At 35.3% G+C, this 21074-nt stretch overlaps 1 protein-coding gene across 1 annotated transcript; it reads right to left on the bottom strand.

Moving 5' to 3' along the window:
• Positions 1-292: 292 nt before the first annotated feature.
• On the bottom strand, positions 293-18393 carry LOC101888142 (doublesex- and mab-3-related transcription factor A2). Its single transcript, XM_005186800.4, has 4 exons — positions 17899-18393; positions 14758-14859; positions 12734-13124; positions 293-1507 (listed from the first exon to the last, which is right to left on the bottom strand). Exons 1-4 carry the CDS (start codon positions 18043-18045, stop codon positions 609-611), a joined length of 1539 nt encoding a protein of 512 aa, XP_005186857.2. The 5' UTR covers positions 18046-18393; the 3' UTR covers positions 293-608.
• Positions 18394-21074: the final 2681 nt, after the last annotated feature.

A 21074-nucleotide genomic window follows, 5' to 3' on the forward strand; every position in this document is an offset into this window, starting at 1 on the left:
TTTGAATACGAATTACATTGTTAGGGGGAAAGGGTGCGGGGAGGAGTGTCATTACTAAGGCTGTTGAAAATGTAATACAATTCTCTGATTGAGGAGAGAGAGGATGTTGTATTCATGCTTTTTAATGTTCTATGGAAAAACGATTATACACAGGGTAACATAGGCAATGGGGCGGGGAGAGTACGTATATTTGAAGTTATACTAGTTGATGTTTTTGTTTTTTGGTTTTTATATGATTTTGGGGTTGTTGTCGATTTTCTTGTCACTAAACTAAACATCTTACAAAGCAACAATTTGTTTTTATTATTTTTATATCACTCTAACATGATTAACATTATAAAACCTATAGCAAATAACAAGGGATGATCTGTGGCTGAAATCCCTGCATTTTTTGTTTTTCGAAAATTAAAATCAAAATATTCTAACTCAAATCATTTTGTTTTGGGAAATATACATTTAGTTGAGACCCTTTCTTTGACAATACCAAATTAATATACATTCATTTTAACATTTAGAATTTAGTTTACTTCGTCATGAGTTCTACGCCAGCGTTACTCAAATGGTCTAAACACCAGGCCGTTGTTTTCACCACCGGCCATGTCGATTTCTCAATCTTGCGAATCACCTGCATTGCTATTGCGATCCACTGAGGTGCCACCATTCGATTCGGATTGCTCACAATCGGCGGGATTTATGACACCCGGCAGGTAACCCGTCCCAGCATATGGGGCTGCCAAGAATCTCTTGGCATGGGCCTGCATAAATGGGGGGTAACGGTGGGTGGGTGAACCGAAAACAGCAGCTGGTGGAACCAATGGTGAAAAGGCCGATTTGAGGGGAAACGGTGGCGATGGTGGTACATTGGGTGGTGAATGGGCCGATGTGGGCATCAGATGATTCAAGTCCTCGCCCGATATCATAGCTTCCATGGTCTGTAGGACATCACCACGATAACGTTGCAATAGCTGTTCAACATCACTGCGCCGGCGATTGGGAAACACACGCATCAAGACATCAACAGGGGAGCGTTGGTGTGGCTGTGGCAGGGCTGCACCCACCCCCGCTCCAGGGTGATGTCCCATCATGGGGGATTGCTGTTGCTGCTGCTGCTGAACCTGATGATGTGGTGAATGCTGGGCCACAGCATGTGAATGGGCACTGGCTGCCGCCGCTGCCAAAAATTGTGTGTGATGATAGGGCATGAAGCCCTGAGGATTGCCGTTGCTGAAACTCCTCAACATATGCATGCTCTCAGCTGAGGGTGTGTGCGGTGGTGATGTGGAGTCTTCTTTCTTCAAACTCAAATTTTCGGGGGTGGCCTCATCGGGAGCTGAATCAACATCTAAATCTGATTCGGGTGAACTGGGTGGACCGGTGCGAGCAGGCGAGAGGTTACCATTGTTGTTGTTGTGATGATAATTTGTTGTCTTGGCCCGTGGACTTCTGGGTGATGATTCGGAGCCGGTATCTTGATCGGTTTCATTTGAGAGTCGTGCACGTTTGGAGCCTGCAAAGAGAGGAAAGGGATGAACATTTTTTATGAGTATTTTAGTTGAAAAAAATTAAATGAAGCTTTAAGTAAATAAGAAAAGAGTCTGAAATTGTATAAGAATGTTATGTAGTTCAATGAAATAAACAATGGCGTACGCAGGTAGGCTTGAAAGACCGCGACCCCCTCGAAATGACTATTTTGTACCATTTTTGATATTGATATGAAATACGTTTATGAATACGTTCTTGGCACGAATATTTAGAAAAGTCGTCATTGTATGGAACTGTTCCTAGGAGCGTCTTGTTTCAAGAGCTTCTGGAAAGAACTTATTTCCTAAAAAGTTCAGTAGAAAGAATGTCCCTCTACCGAAGGCTATTAAAAATCTCTCTCTATAAAATACCATATAGATATTCCCTCTAGGAACCCCCTTGAAAAAAATACTGAATATGCACTTTTCTCTTAAGACTTCTAAAGGAGCTTCTCTAAAGAAAATCCCTTTTAAAAAGGTTCTCTCTTGGAGGATAGTTGAGAGATTTTCTCTTTAGAGAAAATGTCCATTATACTTCTAGAATACACTTAGAAAAATCGTATCTCTGTAGACACGTTTTGGAAAGACCTTCTCTTTATACCAAAAGAACAAGGTTTACTCAGCACAAGAGCAGAAAGTAGGAACACCTGAGAAAGGTCTTGCTTTTGGAAAAGTTTATTTTTTTTGTAAGAATACCTTTAGAAAAATGTTTTATAGAAGACTTCCAGAAATGTTTTCTTTCAAAATAAGAACAGTCCTCTTTGTATAGAAGAAATTTAAAAATATAATGCTTCCTATAAAAGATATTTGGGAAAGTCTTTTCTATAGAATATTTTAAGAAAAGTTTCCCTTTGAAAATCTTCTAGAAAAGCAACTCATTGCTTCTAGAAATGTCTATTCTACATAAGACAATTATAAAAACGTCTTCTGTTTATAGAAGACACTTTGAACGGGGTTCTTTCTGCAGAAGAGCAGAAAGTCTTCTCTCATCGGAATTTTTATTATTTTTAATAGAATGCCATAACATTTTTATAGAGGCCTCCAAAATAATCTCTCTATAGAATACTTTAGTCTTAGTAATAAGACATCCTTTCTATAGAATACCTCTATAAAGTGCTTATTTTAAAAATACCATTAAAAAGGGATTCTTTCTCGAGTAGGCATTTTTATGTAAGACCTTCAGAAATGTTTTAATGCTACAGAAGACCTTTAAAAAATTGTCTTTCTATAGAAGACCTTCTAAATCATTTTCTTCCTAGAGAAGACGAGAAGATATTTATACATATTTTTTTTTTTCTTTGGAAGACCTTTAAACAGTTTCCTTTTTATGGAAGAACTCCAAGATGTCCCCCCATAGTAAAACTATGTCCTCAACCTCTGGAAGAACCTAGACAGGATTTTTTCTAAATCCCTTTGAAGAGTTTTTCTTATTATAGAAGATTGTGAAGAATATATATTTTAAAATTTATATTACTTTTCGACGGGATCTTTCGAGAGAAGATCTTTAGAAACAAACTTTTTTAAATAGATCTTTTTCTATTGAAAATCATTCGATTTTTGCAAGACCTATAGAAGACCATTAAAAAGGTCTTTCAGAAATCATTTAAAATGCATAATTCGTACAGAAACCTTCTTGGCATAAAACCTTTAGATAAGTACAGAAACCTTCTTGGTATAAAACCTTTAGATAGGTAGTCTGTCGGGAGATAAAGTTTAAGGAAGTTTATAAAGGCATTATTTCTGTAGAGAAGACATCCTTATAGATAATACCTTTAGAAATATAAACTTTCTATAGAACAGGGTTACCTTTATAGTCGCTCAGAATTTTTTTTATAAATAAGAGCCCCAAAAAAGGTCTTTTTGCTATCTTTTCCTCTATAGAAAACCCTAAAAATATTGTTCTTGTAGTGTGTGAGGTCGTTGCATGGGGGCCATACCAAAAGGGGAATCTATGTAGACAATGTTATACTTCAAGGATTGTCATCTACCAAATCTTCTTAAATACCAAATTTGAAATAATTTCGTGGGTAAATGTGACTAGGGTTATTTAAATACCGAATATCGGTAGGTATCGTGGACCTAAGTATTCAATGTTCTGCCGCCGGAGATAGAACACATTATGAACTACAAATACCAACTTTTAGACAAATCCGTGGAAAAATGTGGCAAAAATAATCAAAATTCGAATATAGGGAGGAACCGTTATATAGGGGCTATACAAAAAAGTACAACGTACAGTACAATGTTTTACCACCGGAGCTAGAACCAATTATGTCCTACAAATACCAATTTTCAGAAAAATCCGTGAAAAATGTGCCGAAAATCATCAAAATACCGAATATCGGGAGGTATCGTTATATGGGGGCTATGCCAAAACGTGGATTGATGTATCTCATTTTCAATACCAACCATCCTAGACCCAATACAAATTGCACTACACTAAGCACTAAGTCCAATAATGTGCGCTGTATCGTGGCTTCAACAAACAGGCGGACATCGTTAAATCGACTTAGAATTTTGTGCTGATTATGAATATATGTATACTTTATGGCGTCTACGAAGAATATTTAGGAACCGGAATGATAAAGTTCATATACCCTCCTTTCCAAGGTGGAGAGTATTTAAAAAAGACCTTTCTTCTCGAATTTATTTCTAGATAAACTTCTTTTTTCTATAGAAGGGCCGTGGTTCTGTAGATGTAGAAAGGAATATGAAACATTTTCGTTCTGCAGAGAGCTCTTAGATAATTTTTAGAGAAGGTCTTTAAACATATCTTTCTGCTGAAGACCTTTGAATGGTTTTCTTTCTAGAGATTTTTAAAAATAACTTTTATGGAAGGAATTTTAAACGATTTTTTTCCAAAGAAGATCTCAAAAATGTTCTGCTTGTTATAGAAAACATATAGGTTTTTTTTCTATAGAAGACCTTTAGATAAGTCTTATTTCTGAAGAACTTATTTAAAAACGCCTTATTAAAAAGGGGACTTCATTTTAGACTTCATTTATAAAAATTGTCCTTCAATACAAGGCCTCTTCTAATTTCCATAGAAGGATTTTTTATTGAAGTCCTATTCAAAAAAAAAAAAAAAAAAAGTATTCAAAAATACTCTTCATTTTTGAAGGTCTTGAAAAAGTGTTCTCTCTATAGAAGGCATTGAAAGGTTTCTTGAAAACGTAAAAGGTAAAAAGTGTATAAACATGTCCTTAAAGTCTATTTTTCTGATGAAAACTTAAAAAAAAATCCTTTCAGAGACGACTATGGAAATGTGGAAGAAGTCCTTATGACTTTCTATTGAATACCTTTAAAAATATCTTCGTTCTATAGAAGCGTTTAGAGGGGTCTTCTTTTTCTATAGAAAATCTATTGAAGGGACTTCCTTCTACTGAAGACTTGTAGAAGTCGCTCTCTTCATAGAAAGCATTGGAAAGGTATTCTGTGTGTAGAAAATACTAAAAAAGTTTTCCCTCTATGGAAAACATTGAAAAGGTCGCCTGCCTATAGACGGCTTTTACCAAGAAAACCCCTTGAAAAAGCATTTTTTATAGTCGGCCTTTTTAGATAAGACCTAAGGAAGAAGAGACTTATTATGAAAAATGTTTAAAAAATACATTATTGTTACATTAGACTTGAGGTGTGGGCTTTTTTCCATAGCCGATCTTGAAAAAGTCGTATGTTTATAGAGGACCAAAAAAAAAAATTATTCTTTCTATGGAAGATCTTTAAAAAGTGATTTTTTCTATAGAAGAAGGAAGAGCTTTTTCCTATAAAATGGTTTGGTAAATAGTTGTAAAAGTTTCAATTGAAAATCTTAAAAATGACTTTATTCTACGAATCTGTTTTTAAAAATGTCCCTATTTATTGAATATCCCTTTTAAAAGACTTTTAGAAATGTATTGTTGTTTCTTTTGAAGAACATAAAAATATCTGATAGAAAGCCCTATTAGTTGGTATCCTTTAAAAGGGTTTTTTTTTTTTCTCAAGATAATATCTTTCAAAATGTCTTCTTTTTGGTTCCCTATCATTAGAAGTTTCATATTTATGAAGGACGAGTTCACGAACGGACTTTTATGTAAGATGTCTTTGATGGGTCTTAAGTTTCAAAAATTAAAATAATGCCACTCAATTTGAAAATCCGTGAGAATTTTTCTATTCAAAAATTCAGAAACTTGTCTGCCAATTTACCCTCAAAAAATAAACATAGCCATAGCCATAAACAAATCTGCTCTCTAATGGGATTCCATAAATCACCTTGCCAACAAAAATGACTGACTGACTGACTGACTTCTAAGCAAATACAAATAATTTTTTTGCTCACACTTGGTGGACGTTTGGAGAGGTTTGAAATGGTTTCCGATGATTACTTTTTTTCCAGACAAGTCCATAATATTTAAAACAATAACCAAATAGGTATTATTTAAACAAAAAAAATATCCATTTTCATGTTTGCAAAGGAATGTCAAGATGTATGGATGAATGAAAATATGTGTGTGTTCGTGCGAACAATGAAAGTAAACAAAAACAAACACAGAGCATAAAATCAATAAGCATTCCATTCCCCTTCACCTTGCAAATGATTGCCTGGGAATGAATCACAACTTAATTAAATTTCAAACAGTCGAAACGGAGAGATGAGGAAATAGTGCTTCACACAAATCAAAAACAGGCAACAAATGCGAACAGAAAACGTAAAAACGACGAAGAAGATGCGGACGAAACTAAACAAATAAAACATTTTTTAAAGGAGAAGATATCGAATGACTGACTGAAATAATTTCTGCTGGGGACTTAAACGCCATACCACCACCATAGCTTCCACTGCCACCGGTTTGCTGGTTGCCAAGTAACGCGAAAAAACCCAACTTGTCAGGTAACCAAGACCAAGTTACTACCAACCAACCTTCCTACCAATGCAGACAACAAGGGCTACCACCAATGATGTTATTAAACAAAATTTGATACTTTATTTATTTTAATCTGTTGTTGTTTTTGCTGTCGTCGTTGTTTTTCGCCGTTTTATTAAGTGTTTCCATAGCAAAAGAGACTCTGTAGCAAATAAATGTTTTTTTTTTCGTTCCGAAAAGAATTTAATCAATTTTGAGACTTATTTTTAGATTTTTGCAATGTCATGATGACATATTCAGTGGAAATTTTTGGCATTTAGAAAGCTACAAATTTGTAGAAACAAAAAAAGTTGTTGTAGCAATTTTGTTTGCTTCTGAAACTTGATTGGAGTTTTGCAAAAAGCTCAGTATGGCAGACATTACTTCTGAGAACAAGTGTACTTGCCACGATACAAACAAGCTATGGTTGTAAGCTATTTTAAAATATGCTTTTCATCATTACGTCTATAGAGTAGAAAAAACTTATATCAAAATATAGACCATCATAACGTAAATATTTGTTTCTGATGATCTGAATAAAGTCCTTCCACACCACTCCACCCATTAATTGTGACCCCTCATAGTATGGGGGAGACATTCCATTTGTAATTCCACAAAATATCCATTTTAGACCCCACAAAGTATTTGTATTCTTGAGCAGCATAAAATAATAAGGCAAATTAGCCTAACAAACACAATGAAAGATGCTGATCACAATTTACTGAAAAATATTTAGTTGCATCGAATTTTTGGTATCGAAAATGCGCCATGTAGGTCCACGATTCAGTATAGCACTTATATAATCTGATTTAAGGAATTTTTAAAAGGATTTTTTTATATTTTTCAACGGGATTCGCTTTGAATCGGCTGTTATTGATTTGTTTTGTCTGCAGGCAGGTCAAGTACGAAGATGGGCTATATCGGTTTTAGCCACATTTTACAATGGAATTGGCTTAAAATCCACACAAGGTGTTTCTGACTATTTTACGCCCTCATATAACTGTACCTCCCGATATTCCATATTTTGATGATTTTAGCCACATTTTTTAATAGAATTGTCTGAAATTCTACACAAGGAGTTCTCTGTGATTGGTTTACCCCCTGAAAAAGAATTGTCTATAGAGGTCTACGATATTGTATACTCCCCATGTAACTCCCGATATTCGGTATTTTGATGATTTTAGTCATATTTTTCAATGGAATTGGCTTAAAATCCACAGAAAGAGATCCTTCTGAGTACTGTATGTTTTAGTATAGCACCTATATAACGCTAACCCGAGATATTCGATATTTTGATGATTTTCGCAAAATTATTAACCGGAATTGCTTCAAATTTCGTATTTGAAGTTTCTAATGGGTACTACAACCTATTGCGGGTATGGTATAAATGGGTAATACAAATTGTATATGCAGGCTCACGTCTTAGTATAGCCCCCATACAGCGATACCTGCCGCTATTCGGTATTTTTATGATATTAGTGACACTATTCACCGGAATTGTTTCGAATTTCGTATTTGAAGTTCGAAATCGTTACTACAGCCTAGAAAAAAATTATTTATCCAGCATCACGTCTTCGTATAGCCCACGCATAAAGGTTTTCATTTGAGCGGTATTTTTCGACGGAAATTTTTCAAGTTCCCTCCGAATGGTGGAGGGTATAAAAAGTTCGGCCCGCCCGAAATTAGCTTATTTTTTTACTTGTTTGTAATGGCTATCATCCTCCGTCTTACAAACGACCCTTGCAAATCAACGCCTGTTTGATTCTTGTGTTCAGCGACAAAGCTCAGTTGTGGCCCTATGGTTATGTAAGGAGCTGAATTGTCGATTTTAGAGTGAAATTCAGCCGGAAGCATTGGAAGAGCTACAAAAGCAAATGTCACGTCTTCAAAGGTGCTGAGAATCGTAACATAACCGTGAGATAATATTAATATTTTTTTTTGCCAAGAAATGCAAGAACGTTTTAACGCCTAAGACCCACCGCATCCAATATATTGACCTGATTTTGCACAGGCAACAATTGTAGTCCGATTATCGCACAATTTTAAGCACAGCGGAGATGATCGGTTAATTTATAGAGGGTGAAATGAACGATAATCATTTTGGTTACAATGCCGAAATTCCTGTTTCTAATGCTGTGCCTAATAGAAATAATAGTTTTAGACACTAGGTCTATTCAAATCTATTTGAAGACAGTGTCGACTTAGAGGTCCGTCAGTCTGTCTGAAGGGATTATCCGATTTGATCCAAAATTTGTACAGTCATATTTTTATCAAAGGTCGAGTTGGGAGTCAAAGTCAAAAATTTCACAAAAAATAAGTTACCGCATAAAAAAAGAAAATATCATCAAATTTTGTGCAAAATTTGCAATTCACAATATTTTTATCAGTGTTAGGACATGTGCGAAAATGAACAATATCGGCCAACTTCATCATGAACCTCCCCCACAATGGGTCAACATCGAATAATAATAATTCTTATAAAATGGAAATAAATATCCGATTCTCTTCAAAATTACACATCCCCATATTTCTTTTAACACAAAATCATGTGTGAATATAGAATATATCGGACCACTCCGAGCATCCGATCGCTTTCTAACTCGGCACATTGCAATTTATCTACTAATATAAGATCTGTCGTAAAGATAAGGTATATCGAATCACTCCCTCTGGTACCTCCACCAGAAAGGGTCAAATATCATATCAAACAAAATATTTTATTTCATAAAAAGAGAAATAATCATCCGATGTTGTTCAAACTTTTTTAAATCCTAATATTGGATAATATTGGCCTACTCCATTAAATATCTTCCCCAGAGAGGATTCAAATTTTGAATAATTTTAACAATTATAAAATGTAAAATATAATTCCGATTATCTTCAAATTTCGCACAATTCAATACTTTCCACGAACGATTTTGTGTTAGTGTGTTAGTTAGTGTTAATAACGGACCACTTTTTCTCGTACCTCACCTAAAACGGGTCAAATAACCACGAAATGATCGGTCCACTTCTTCTGGTGCCTCCCCCACAAAGGGGTCAAATTTTTGAAAAACAAAACGTTCATAAAATTCTAGAAAACACATCAGATTTTCTTTAAGCTTCACACATCCCAATACTTTTACAAACGCACGATCTGAATGTCAGGATAATTTTCAATACTTAACGAATCTTTTCAAATTGTAAATTCGCAATTTGTCTTTATTGGAATTGTTTAAAATTTAATATAGTGGTAGTAGTAGTAATGGGTACCACTTTCTATGAGAAAAAAAACTAGGTCCATATCTTCGTATGTCGGCCAAATGATATTACCGATATCGGTATTTGGTATTGGTTCATGTACTTATATAAAAGCTTATGTCCAAAAAATCTTATGTCCAAAAAATCATAAGAGGAGTTGAAATCTTGCTATGAGCTGTTGCTCCTATTCTCAGATTTTCGTTTATCTGCTTAGATTTCATAAATAAATTTCATATCAAAATTTATATGGTATAGAGGGAGGTCCTCTTAAAACACATGCCTCTTAATGTAACACTTCAGTCCAAATTGCCACAAACTTTACGCTAGCTTTAATTTGTATTTAACCATGTTAGAAAAGCTGTGGCTTTTTGCCAACACAAAAACGACGTTGACACATAATGACATGGCATGTTGCAATTCTCCCCAAAATCCTGCCAGATTCTTAACAATCTCACCATATATATTGGTAAAGGCAAAAACTCAATTGTTTTGTTGAGTTTTTGCCTTTACCAACGTTTAACAGCTTCGTTAATTTTCATAAACAGAGCTATGTTCAACCTCAGCCCCTTCGCTCAAAGCTCTAGGTGTTGGCGATATTAGAAGAACAAACGAAAAGAACAACTGTGTAATGTTGTTGCCGTGTAAGCCGTGTTTCAAAGACCATCGTAACAAGTTGCAGAAGCGTAAAAATGTACACCGTTAAATTTCTTTTGACAGAACAAGAGATGTGGAAAATCTTTTGTTTGTTTGGAAGGTGAAAGAAATCTGCACAGTGGGATTGGAAATCGACCTGTTTTGCAAAAATTGATAAGATTTTTATAGCGGATGTTTTTTATAGTAATATATTCTTTTTTTATTAATAAAAGATTTTCTTGTGAGATAAGATATTTTAAAGAAAAGTTTTCAATTTATTCTATAACAGAAGTATTTCCAAACAAACGCCCTCTAAAACTGTCGTCAGTGGAAAAATGTATAGGTTTTCTGTAAAGGAAGAGCTTGTAAAAGGCGTTTCAAGGGGAGTTCTTACAAAACGTCTTCTATAGAAGAAGACCTTGCTAAAAGTCTCCTATAAAAGAAGACCTGCACAAGGACTTCTATAAAAGAAGACCTTGCAAAAGGACTTTTTTAGAAGAGTACCTTTCAAAAGGGTTTCTATAGAGGAAGACCTCTCTAAGGTCTTCTCTAGATGGAGAAGTTCTTTCAGAATATATTCTATAGATGAAGACCTTTCAGCAATTCTTCTTTGGAACTTTAACTTTGGAACTTCTATGGAAGAAGACCTTTCAAAAGGTCTTCTGTAGAGGAAGTCCTTTCAGAAGGTCTTCTATAGAAGAATATCTTTCCAAAGGTCGTCTATAGAAGAAAATCTTTCCAAAGGTTTTCTATAGAAGAAGACCTTCCAAATGGTTTTCTATAGAAGAAGACTTCTCCGAAAGTCTTCTATAGAAGAATACCATTAAAAGGGTCTTCTATACAAGAAGACCATTCAGAAGGTCTTCTATAGAAGCAGACCCTACAGAAGGTCTTCTATTGAAGCAGACCCTTCAGAAGATCTTCTATAGAAGCAGACCTTTCAGAACATCTTCTATAGAAGAAGACCTCTTAGAAGGTCTTTTATAGGAGAAGACCTCTTAGAAGATCTTCTATCGAAGAAGACCTCTTAGAAGGTATTCTATAGAAGAAGACCTCTTAGAAGGTCTTCTATAGAAGAAGACCTCTTAGAAGGTCTTCTATAGAAGAAGACCTCTTAGAAGGTCTTCTATAGAAGAAGACCTCTTAGAAGGTCTTCTATAGAAGAAGACCTCTTAGAAGGTCTTCTATAGAAGAAGACCTCTTAGAAGGTCTTCTATAGAAGAAGACCTCTTAGAAGGTCTTCTATAGAAGAAGACCTCTTAGAAGATCTTCTATAGAAGAATACCATTAAATGGGTCTTCTATACAAGAAGACCATTCAGAAGGTCTTCTATAGAAGAAGACCTCTTAGAAGGTTTTCTATAGTAGAAGACCTCTTAGGAGGTCTTCTATAGTAGAAGACCTCTTAGAAGGTCTTCTATAGAAGACGACCCCTTAGAAGGTCTTCTATAGAAGACGACCCCTTAGAAGGTCTTCTATAGAAGACGACCCCTTAGAAGGTCTGCTATGGAGGACGACCTCTTGGAATGTCTTCTATAGAAGAAGACCTTACAGAAGGTCTTCTATAGAAGAAGACCTTACAGAAGGTCTTCTATAGAAGAAGACCTTTCAGAATCTTTTCTATAAAAGAAGAAGACCTTTTAGACAGTCTTTTACAGAAGAAGACCTTTTAGACAGTCTTCTATAGAAGACGACCTATAGAAGAAGACCTTCCCGCAGGTCTTCTTGGAGAAAGACCCTTCAGAACGTCTTCTATAGATGATCTTCTAAAAAGGAAGACCTTTGGGAGGGTCTTCTACAGAAGAAGACCTCGAAAAAACTTTTATATAATAACACCTTTCATCTATAGAGGAAGACCCTTCAGGAGGTCTTCTATGGGAGAAGACTTTTCAAAGGGCCTTGTATGAAAGAAGTCCCTTCGAAGAGTCTTCCAAAAACCTTAAAAAAACCTAGTTTGGTCCTCCTTTTCTCCACTGTTCCATATTGCATAACCAAATTACATTCAAAGCATGTGGTTAGCACGATTTAAAAAAAAAGGTATTTACAACATGTTTATACCCGGTAACACTTTCAACACACAATCAACAACAATACAAGTGCCAACATAAATTTGTGTGGTTATTTTATGATTTCAAGTAACTTCAACGCGAAAAAATGACTTTTTTCAAACCCTAAATGCTTTGACAAAGTTGCAATTGAAGAAAAAAAAAAACGACGAAAAAAGAAGAAAACGCCAAAGAGGGAGAAAGGCAGGCAAGGCAACACACTTCTTATGCTCAAGTGTTGCATATACACTTGAGAATTTGGTTTGGTTCGAAGCTACATACATACATGTTGTGGGTATTGTTATGACTTGCCAAACGCAAGCGAAAATGTTACCATTAGCAAAAAAGTGAACAACAATAGCCAACGAAATACACACAAATCATTAAAAAGTTATAATTATGTAACACTAACTTACCAGGACTTTCAACTTCGGTGCGATCTGGTGAGAAACCCATTGACAGTCTTTCGGCCCGTATGCGCATTTCGGAATCAGAATCACCAGAATTGGTACCATTACCGCCGCCGCCACCACCTCCGCCCGAGCTACCATTGCTGCTAAACTGCATACGACTGTGATGATGTGATGTTGAGTCCAGACCATCACTTGGCGGTGAAGGTATTCCAGTGTGAAACACGCCATTTGTAGATGTATTCTGTGGACTGAGTTGTGATGATGGTGTTGTCGTTGGTGTCGATCCCTCACCCCCGGCATTTTGTGATGGTACCCTTGGCGGTACATTTGTGTAGAGTAGACCCAACTCGCGTGCCTCATTCTCCTCTTGGGCTTGCTGGCGTCGCAGAGCAACCTGAAAGAACGACGTGGACAAATACTGGAGTTGTTTAAAAAGAATTTCGGTCCAAAAATACGATTTTAGGAAATAATAAAGAGGTAATAGAAAAAAATAAAAGATTTCCAAACATATGTCGAAATTAATTACCACAAAAAATATTCCCAGGAAAAAATACCAAACTTCTAATTGTCCCGAAGTGTGCTTCATAGCGTTTTATACTTTTATTAGCCGGTTTTAACCGCATAGACACCATTAGAAATGAAGAAGCACCAGATGGAATTTACCGTCTGGTCATCCTAGAAATTTATCTGATTTCTACAAAGCAGATGTTAGAGTGGAGCGGATCGAAATATTACATTTTTTTCTATAATTTTCTATTAGCTTATGGTTTATAAAAAATTGTATGCACATTTAAAGCAAATGTTCTGATTGGTTGTCGTTTCTTTCGTAGAAACCGAATAAATCCGTAACCAATCTTTTCAAAAAATCTTCGACTTCTAAAAATTACAAGAGTAAACCGCCAGTATTTGAGGAAGTTGGTAAATCATCACATTTGGCTGCAGCGGCATGAATATTTCATGTATCTAATTTTTAAGAAGAGTTGTCATTCTTTCACAGAGGCATTCACATACCTCTTGGATATCAACCGGATCTAAATGTTCTGTATTTACACTGTCTGTCTAAACAAACAATTTTTGTTCAAAATTTCTATTTCTGAATATATTTTCTGTATCTTCGATATCTGACATAAACGTCAACGAAATCAGCATCGCGTAAATCATGCATGTAAAGCTTGAAGTGTCCTTTTCAAGTGTTTGTGATTTTCCCGACAAGTGCCTTTTATTATCAGAAATATTTGCGGTTGAACGTCAGTTTTGGTATTTTTCACTCAAGAGTTAAGAGTCATTTCATCCTTTCAAATTTATCCGATGGCCGACTAATTGTAGGCTTCAGAACTATCTTAACCCCATGCAAAATTACGCTTCAATTTTCCTTAACTTCTAACTTTCATAAATAGTGAAAACTTTAAATTTTTGGTCCCTTCAACCCCTAAATATATTGCGATAATCTCCAAAAATATGTAATAGGCTCTCTAACCCTTTATACATGCAAAATTTCCAAAGCTGCGAGCTGAAGAGTGAAAATAATATGGACATAGGGATAGAGGGATCGACACAAATATGGGTCGACTCAGAAAAAAAAAATGTTGACCCTTTGCTGGAGTCAGTTTTGGATTTGATTTATAATTCTTCAAAAATTGAAAACTGATGCCGCTTGTGCCTTGTTGCCAAACATAGTGGACAAATGTATCCCATTTTCACATTATATATAATATTGCCGGAACTTAAGGCTGTGCACAGTTTGAAAAAATTGGTGAGAGATTTCTCTATGGGGGCACTGTAATTTATCTAAGTTTGGTAGAATTTTTGAGATGCATAAAGCTCGAATTAAATCGGGTGCCACTCTTGAGATACTTTCAGATGGAAGGAAAATGTGGCGTAAATTTTCGATATATCTTAGATCTAGCGGATCTGATTTGAATTAGAACCAAGCTTTTATTTACCATACCACGACAGGGGCTCTTGAAAAAATTTAACAGAGAGGCTCCCTTCATTCATCGCATTATATTTCGTTTAAATTTACTCACCTGTGCAGCCATAACCCGTTGACGTTCTGCAATTAATGTACATTTCGCGCACAGACAATCACGCCATCTGCAATATCGTTTGTGGCCCTTGAGAGCGCTAACCTGAAAATATAAAAAAATACAAAAAATTGTTCAAAATTTAAAAATATAAAATGGATCAATATAATATGTCAATATATTCGGAGCTTTGAACTTGCTGGAACTGAACTCAAAACTTGCTGAAATATAATTACATATATACAAATACTTTATACGAACAGAACATGTAGGACGCTGATCAAAAAATTTAGAACATTTGCAAAAGACTCCAAATTTTTTTTAAAAACCGTAGCAAAATATTGATTGCATGGTGAGATGAGAAAACTGCAATCAACTTCAGACTGCTGTAATTTCTAAGCCACTCCGACAGCTGTTAAAATTATTCCAGTGACAGCTCATTATGTTGTTTATAAGCATACAAAAGCATTTTGGTGAGAATTTTCCAGAAAAAAAGTTATTCGTGATGGAATTCAAGCGCGATTTCCTTATATTTGGCTGGAAAACCACAAGTGGCATTCCAGATTTTAAATGTGAATAAATCGTTTGTGTTTCGTACCATCGCTCGTTATGGTGATACTGGTAGCGTAGCCCGACGTCAAGGAAGTGGACGGAAGAAAACAGCAACATCAGCAGAAATGATTCAAAATGAGGTTCCTCGCTTCATTTCAGGGCACAGTGGCCATCAAAATCTCCGGATACAAATCCGTTGGACTATTGTGTCTGGAGTATTTTGGAAGGCAAGGTTGGCACTAAGAAATACCAAAGTGTCGATCACCTCAAGCAAGCGCTTCGCAGGGAACGGGCCAAAACACCGCAGAGCAACATTCTGGCAGCGTGTGACGGTTTCATTGGCCGTTTGAAGGCCATAATTCGTGCCAAAGGTGACCAATTCGAAAATGCTATTTCCGACATATTTTGCTTTCATTCAATAAAATTCAAAAGAAAATGTAGAAATTATTGTGTTTGACTTTGTTGCAGTTTTTTATCTAACCCTGTAGATTAAATTGACTTTATAGTACGTTTATATATATGAGGGTTAACCCACTGAATTTGAATTAAAATTGTCATATCCATTACTTTTACTTCAAATAAATCCTCTCAAAGTAGGTTAACACTACAAAAATTTCTAACGTAAACATGGCATTAAATATGTTTTATCCAATTATTCAAATATCCAATTCTCAGTTTGTATGTATGAAATTAAATGAAGTTTGCATATCTAATATCAGCTATTTTTGAACCACTTTGAATAAAATCTGTTTTGTCCCCTTATTGGCCCTCCACCATAGAGGTAACAATATTTTTGATAATATTGATAAAATTTAACATAGATATTTGTTATACCCTTGAGTTTGGTATTTGAAATGGTCTATATCGGTTCACTATTGGGTATTTCTTCCGTATTTCAAAGGTCTCTGCTGAAATAAAAATGCATTTTACAAAAAAAATATATATATATCGGTCCACATTTTAACACAACCTAAATAAAGGCCAACGGCCGATTAAAGGCGTTTTTACGTTCCTTATCACATGTTCTAGCTGAAGAGGTAGAAGTTTAATATTTTGAAATTTAAAAGAAGGCCCCACACAACCCAATTAGGGGTTTTTGAGGGTCCTAACCATATTTCTTGACCAAATAGACTATTATTCAGTCGCATAGGTCGGCTCTGGGACCTCCCCGTCGGAATGGTTACTTTATATGAAAAATTTAGTTTCTTTTACCAGTTCAGCCCTCTGAAATTGTTTCAAAAAGAAATCATGTAAACGCTCCTGTTATTCAGAATTTTTTCCGGGTTTCGACACATGAACCAACCTCCCCAATTTAGGAATTTCAAGACAGCTGATTTCTTAATAATTTATGTTTTCACATGATGGAAGCCAAATTTAACGCCATTTTGACTTGTTTAATCTGAAGTTTCTTATTTCCATAACTCAGATTAAATCAGAGGTAATTATATTACAAGGGCAAATTCAAATTTTAACCTATTTTCTACAAAAAATTTGGAGTTTGTCCTTGAACAGAAAAATTTATCCCAAATGGTCTACAATGAACCTGAACAATTTTTCTGCTTGTCCATAAATTAATATTACCAAACTCTTTCGGATTGCTTACAAATTCATCCGATTGGATGTCTAAATCTTCATCATCTTACGCTTGGGTACCGAAGTAAACTCAAAAATAAATGTGTCAGATTCGGATGGACCGGTGATGAAAATTGTTTTATTGTTATCCATATTTTATAAATGATCTGATTGTAAATAACCTGAAATTTTGGGTTGATATGATCCTAGTAAGATTGGAGTAGATAGTTGGAAGTTTGAAGAAATACTTCTTTTTTTTCTTAGTATTTGGTTCAAATGACTCTCCTCAATTTGAATTTGAAAGATATCGACCCGAAACAGTGCTAGTTATGCCCAAATTGGCAAAATATATATATGAGGGCTTAATCCACAGTTAACCCGATTTTTGTCAGAGCATTCACTGAGCTGAATTTTAAAGCGATAGGACCAAAACATTGCAAGGCATTTATTTTTCATTCAACTTTACAAAGACCCGACAACGCTCTACGTCGGGATATGATCCAGGTGACTAAAAGTTGACTAAAAGTTAGGTGACTAAAAGTTAAAATGTGCATAGAGTGGATGATTTTAATTAAATTTTGTGTTGGGCTAATTTTAAATTAACTCCGATAATCATTTCTTTTTTTGGAAATGCGACCTGCATTTTGTTCACAAGAATACATGGACAGTCAGACATGCATAAATCGACTCAGAATGTGATTCTATAAAGATCCTCAAAAGTACCTATCGGCCTATCTCGATTCCTTCTCCATGTTACAAAGAAATGCCGCAGTATTCTAAGACAGAAAATTGTCTGTGCAGGTCTACGTCTTCGTAGAGCCCCCATCCTCCCGATATTCGGTATTTTGATGATTTTAGCGAATTTATTCACCGGAATTGTTTCAAGTTGTTTCAAGTATTTGAAGTTCCTAATGGATACTTATTAATTTAATAATTTTGGATGTGGTTACACTTAAACCGCTATTTGTTGCTATTCTTGAGTTAAAAATAATATATTTTTTTTTTGGGAATAATACTGACCACTCCATGATTCCGGCAACGGGCACACTTCGGGGTGCGCTGATAGCGCTCGGAGGCGGCACGCAGAAAAAATGCAGGCGGCAAAGCGCCTAAGACCGGATGCTGGGACATGAGATTTTGCATATCAACGCCGCTGGGTAAACTCATAATTCCACAGGGAAGCCAATTAGAAGGCAACTATTTTTTCTGGGTATTTCGGTTTTTGATACAATTGTTTATAAAATTAAATTTAATAACTCGATTTGTTATTTACTTGTAACGAAAGCATCACTAAATAATTATTTTGAATTTTTTATTTAAATTAAAAAAGCAAATGTTTCACTTTTATTGTATTTCCTTGGAAAAGTGTGTGTAAATTTCGTTTGCCACTTTTTTGTTGGTCGTTTTATGATTTATGTGTTTTTTTTTTCGGTAATCCACCACAAATTTTAATTTGTTGTTGTTTCTAAAATTTGTAACAATTTAAAAATGATGTTACAATTTATTACTTGTTTTTCAGTTTCTTTTTTTGTTATTTTTTGGATACCGCAATTATTTTCGGTCGCCGTCGTAACGCACTGAGAACTCGTTTGCAACTGATTCAAATTTCTTAAATGTTGATGTTGGTTACAAACAAATCCCAAAAAGAAAAAAAGAAACGTTCAACTACAACAACGAACCAACCAACCAAGCAGTCAGCCTGCCTGTCAGCCAACCATCAACATCATCCTCAGGGCCCTCTACCAAAAACTCAGAGTAACAATTCTCAGATGCCAAACACAAGAGCAACAACAACAACAACGCAACACACATAAAATCAAAACACCACCACCGCCGTCAACAACAGAGCAGCCATAAAATGGGGGTTGATTACGTTTTTGTTGTGCTCTGGCCTTGCCTCGGCGTAGTTCTCTGCCGACGTCGCAGTGGTGCCGTCGCAGCATTGGAGGGGAGGGCTAAATGAACCAACCAAACAACTGGCTTTATTTTAAATGGGCTTTGCTCCTGTTTTATTGTCCTCATTGCCGATGTTGGCTGTTATTATTGTTGCTGTTGCCGTTGTCGTCATCGTTGTTGGTGTTGTTGTTGCCATTGTCGTGCAAAGTAACAATCAGTGTATATAAAAAAAATAAATGTTATACATGTGAACTACTTACGTGTATGCGAGTGCGGCAGTGTGTGTGTGTGAGTGTGTGCGTAACTCATACTCATGCCCTTGTTAAAAATATGAAGAATATCATCATCATTGAGGAGAACAAGAGTTCACATAACAACATTAAAAATATTGGAATGGTGAGTGAAGTATGGAAGTGAGGATAGCCAGCCATCCAACCAGCCATGGATGGCGTATGAATGAATGAATGAAGCAACGAACGAACAAAGCGCAGAAATGGATAAATGTTTTGCATTTACCAGACAATAAGGCAAGTCGAATGACTCGATGTCAGCCACCAGACAGACGACTTGCGATCATTGTTGCTTCGATCGTCTGACTGGTGGTTGGTTGGCTGTCACGCACGAAATTGAAAGAAAAAACTTTTCGAATTCATATATTTGTGTTCTGTATATAAATGTATGCAATTTACTCCTGCATGTGTGGGCATAAAAATAGCAATTAGTTCATCGGGACTGAAATTGTTGAATTCTAGAATGTATTGTGAGGGCTTATTGGAATTACTTACTGTATTCAAAGCCCATCAACATTATAATTATGGATTGTTAGGAATATTTGTTTGATGCTCACGAATTAAAATGTTACATTTTCCCGACGCAAGTGGACCAAGGATCACTGTTTCTTAGTATTATTAGGATAAATATTATACTTTGTAGATTTATGTAACCCTCACTTGCGAATTTTAAAATATTTATTTTTTTCTTGGTAGCTCATCGTGAATTTAAAATATTTTTTGTTAGGTCTCTGATTTTCAAATAGTTAGGAGTTGAAATGGACGAAAAACATAAAAATTTCCTGATTTTGCTGTTGCTCTACAGGCATTAATTATAAACCAATAGATGCGGAATTTTGCATGGACTGGGGGTTTAGAGCTGGGCTCAGGTATACCAATGCATGCCGGTCATCGGACAAAACTCATAACTTTTCTGTCAAAAAATACGAAAAATTCCACTGAACCTGGAATATTTTTTAACCCGGCTAAATCACAAATGCATTAAAACGTCACTTCTGACCATATTAGCTAGATATCGGATATATAGCAAAATAGGTACAATATATATGTTAAAGAGCTAAAAAAGTTATTCTGCTTATAAGTTAAGATTGACCGACTGATTTTCACAATTCTCACCAATTTCTCTTAAGAGAAAGGAATAAAGTCTGAGCAAATCTCTTAAAAATATGAAAATTCAAAAGTGAATATTTTTGTTACTTTTTTCAATTTTTTTTATATTTTTTATCGCATGCGATTTTTTCAGTTTGTCTTAAAATTTTGAATTCTACATTTTCTAAAGTTTTTCTACACTGCAAAATCAGACAAATTTTAATTTTTAATTTCTCGATAATCGGACAATACAAAATTACAATTTTTCTGATTTTGCAGTCGCTCTACAGGTCACAATTGACAACTAATTGACACGAAATTTTGCATGAGAAGAGAATTAGGGGCAGAGAAGAAGTGTGGCATTTCGGATTTTTTTTAAGTATCCATAAAAAGTCCCTTGGAATTTAGCCGTGGATTTAAAAATATTGTTGACAAATTTTTTATATTAAGTGTCGGGATTCGGAAATAGTTATAATTGAACCATTTTAAAGTATATTTCAAATGCAAATTATAATTTTTGTGTAATATTTTGAGATATAAAATCGGCCGTAGAGAATCAGTAACACTAGGAAAGAAACTTCTCTATGACTTTTTGATTAATGTTTATGCCCTACAAAAATAGATTGAAGTTTGTTTGGGTCAAAAATATTGTTCTTGACCACCATGTAGAATACATCAACAGGGCATCCCATCAACCGAAACTTCACATCAAAAACCAGTAAAGAAAGTCCTTTAGTCGGGTGGTGCCGACCTTATGATACCCGACACCACTTTGCATTTTTAGTAGAGCTTCACATATTAGTGAGAATTAAATCATATCAACTATGATTATAGTTAAAATAAGTCCAACGGAACTAACAATATCTGAAAGGAACATACTTCTCACAATCGATTTCTACTAAACTAGCCGAGGCATTTGTG

This window comes from Musca domestica, unplaced genomic scaffold (genome assembly GCF_030504385.1).
Source record: "Musca domestica strain aabys unplaced genomic scaffold, Musca_domestica.polishedcontigs.V.1.1 1, whole genome shotgun sequence".
In the NCBI taxonomy this organism is placed as follows: Eukaryota; Metazoa; Arthropoda; class Insecta; order Diptera; family Muscidae; genus Musca; species Musca domestica.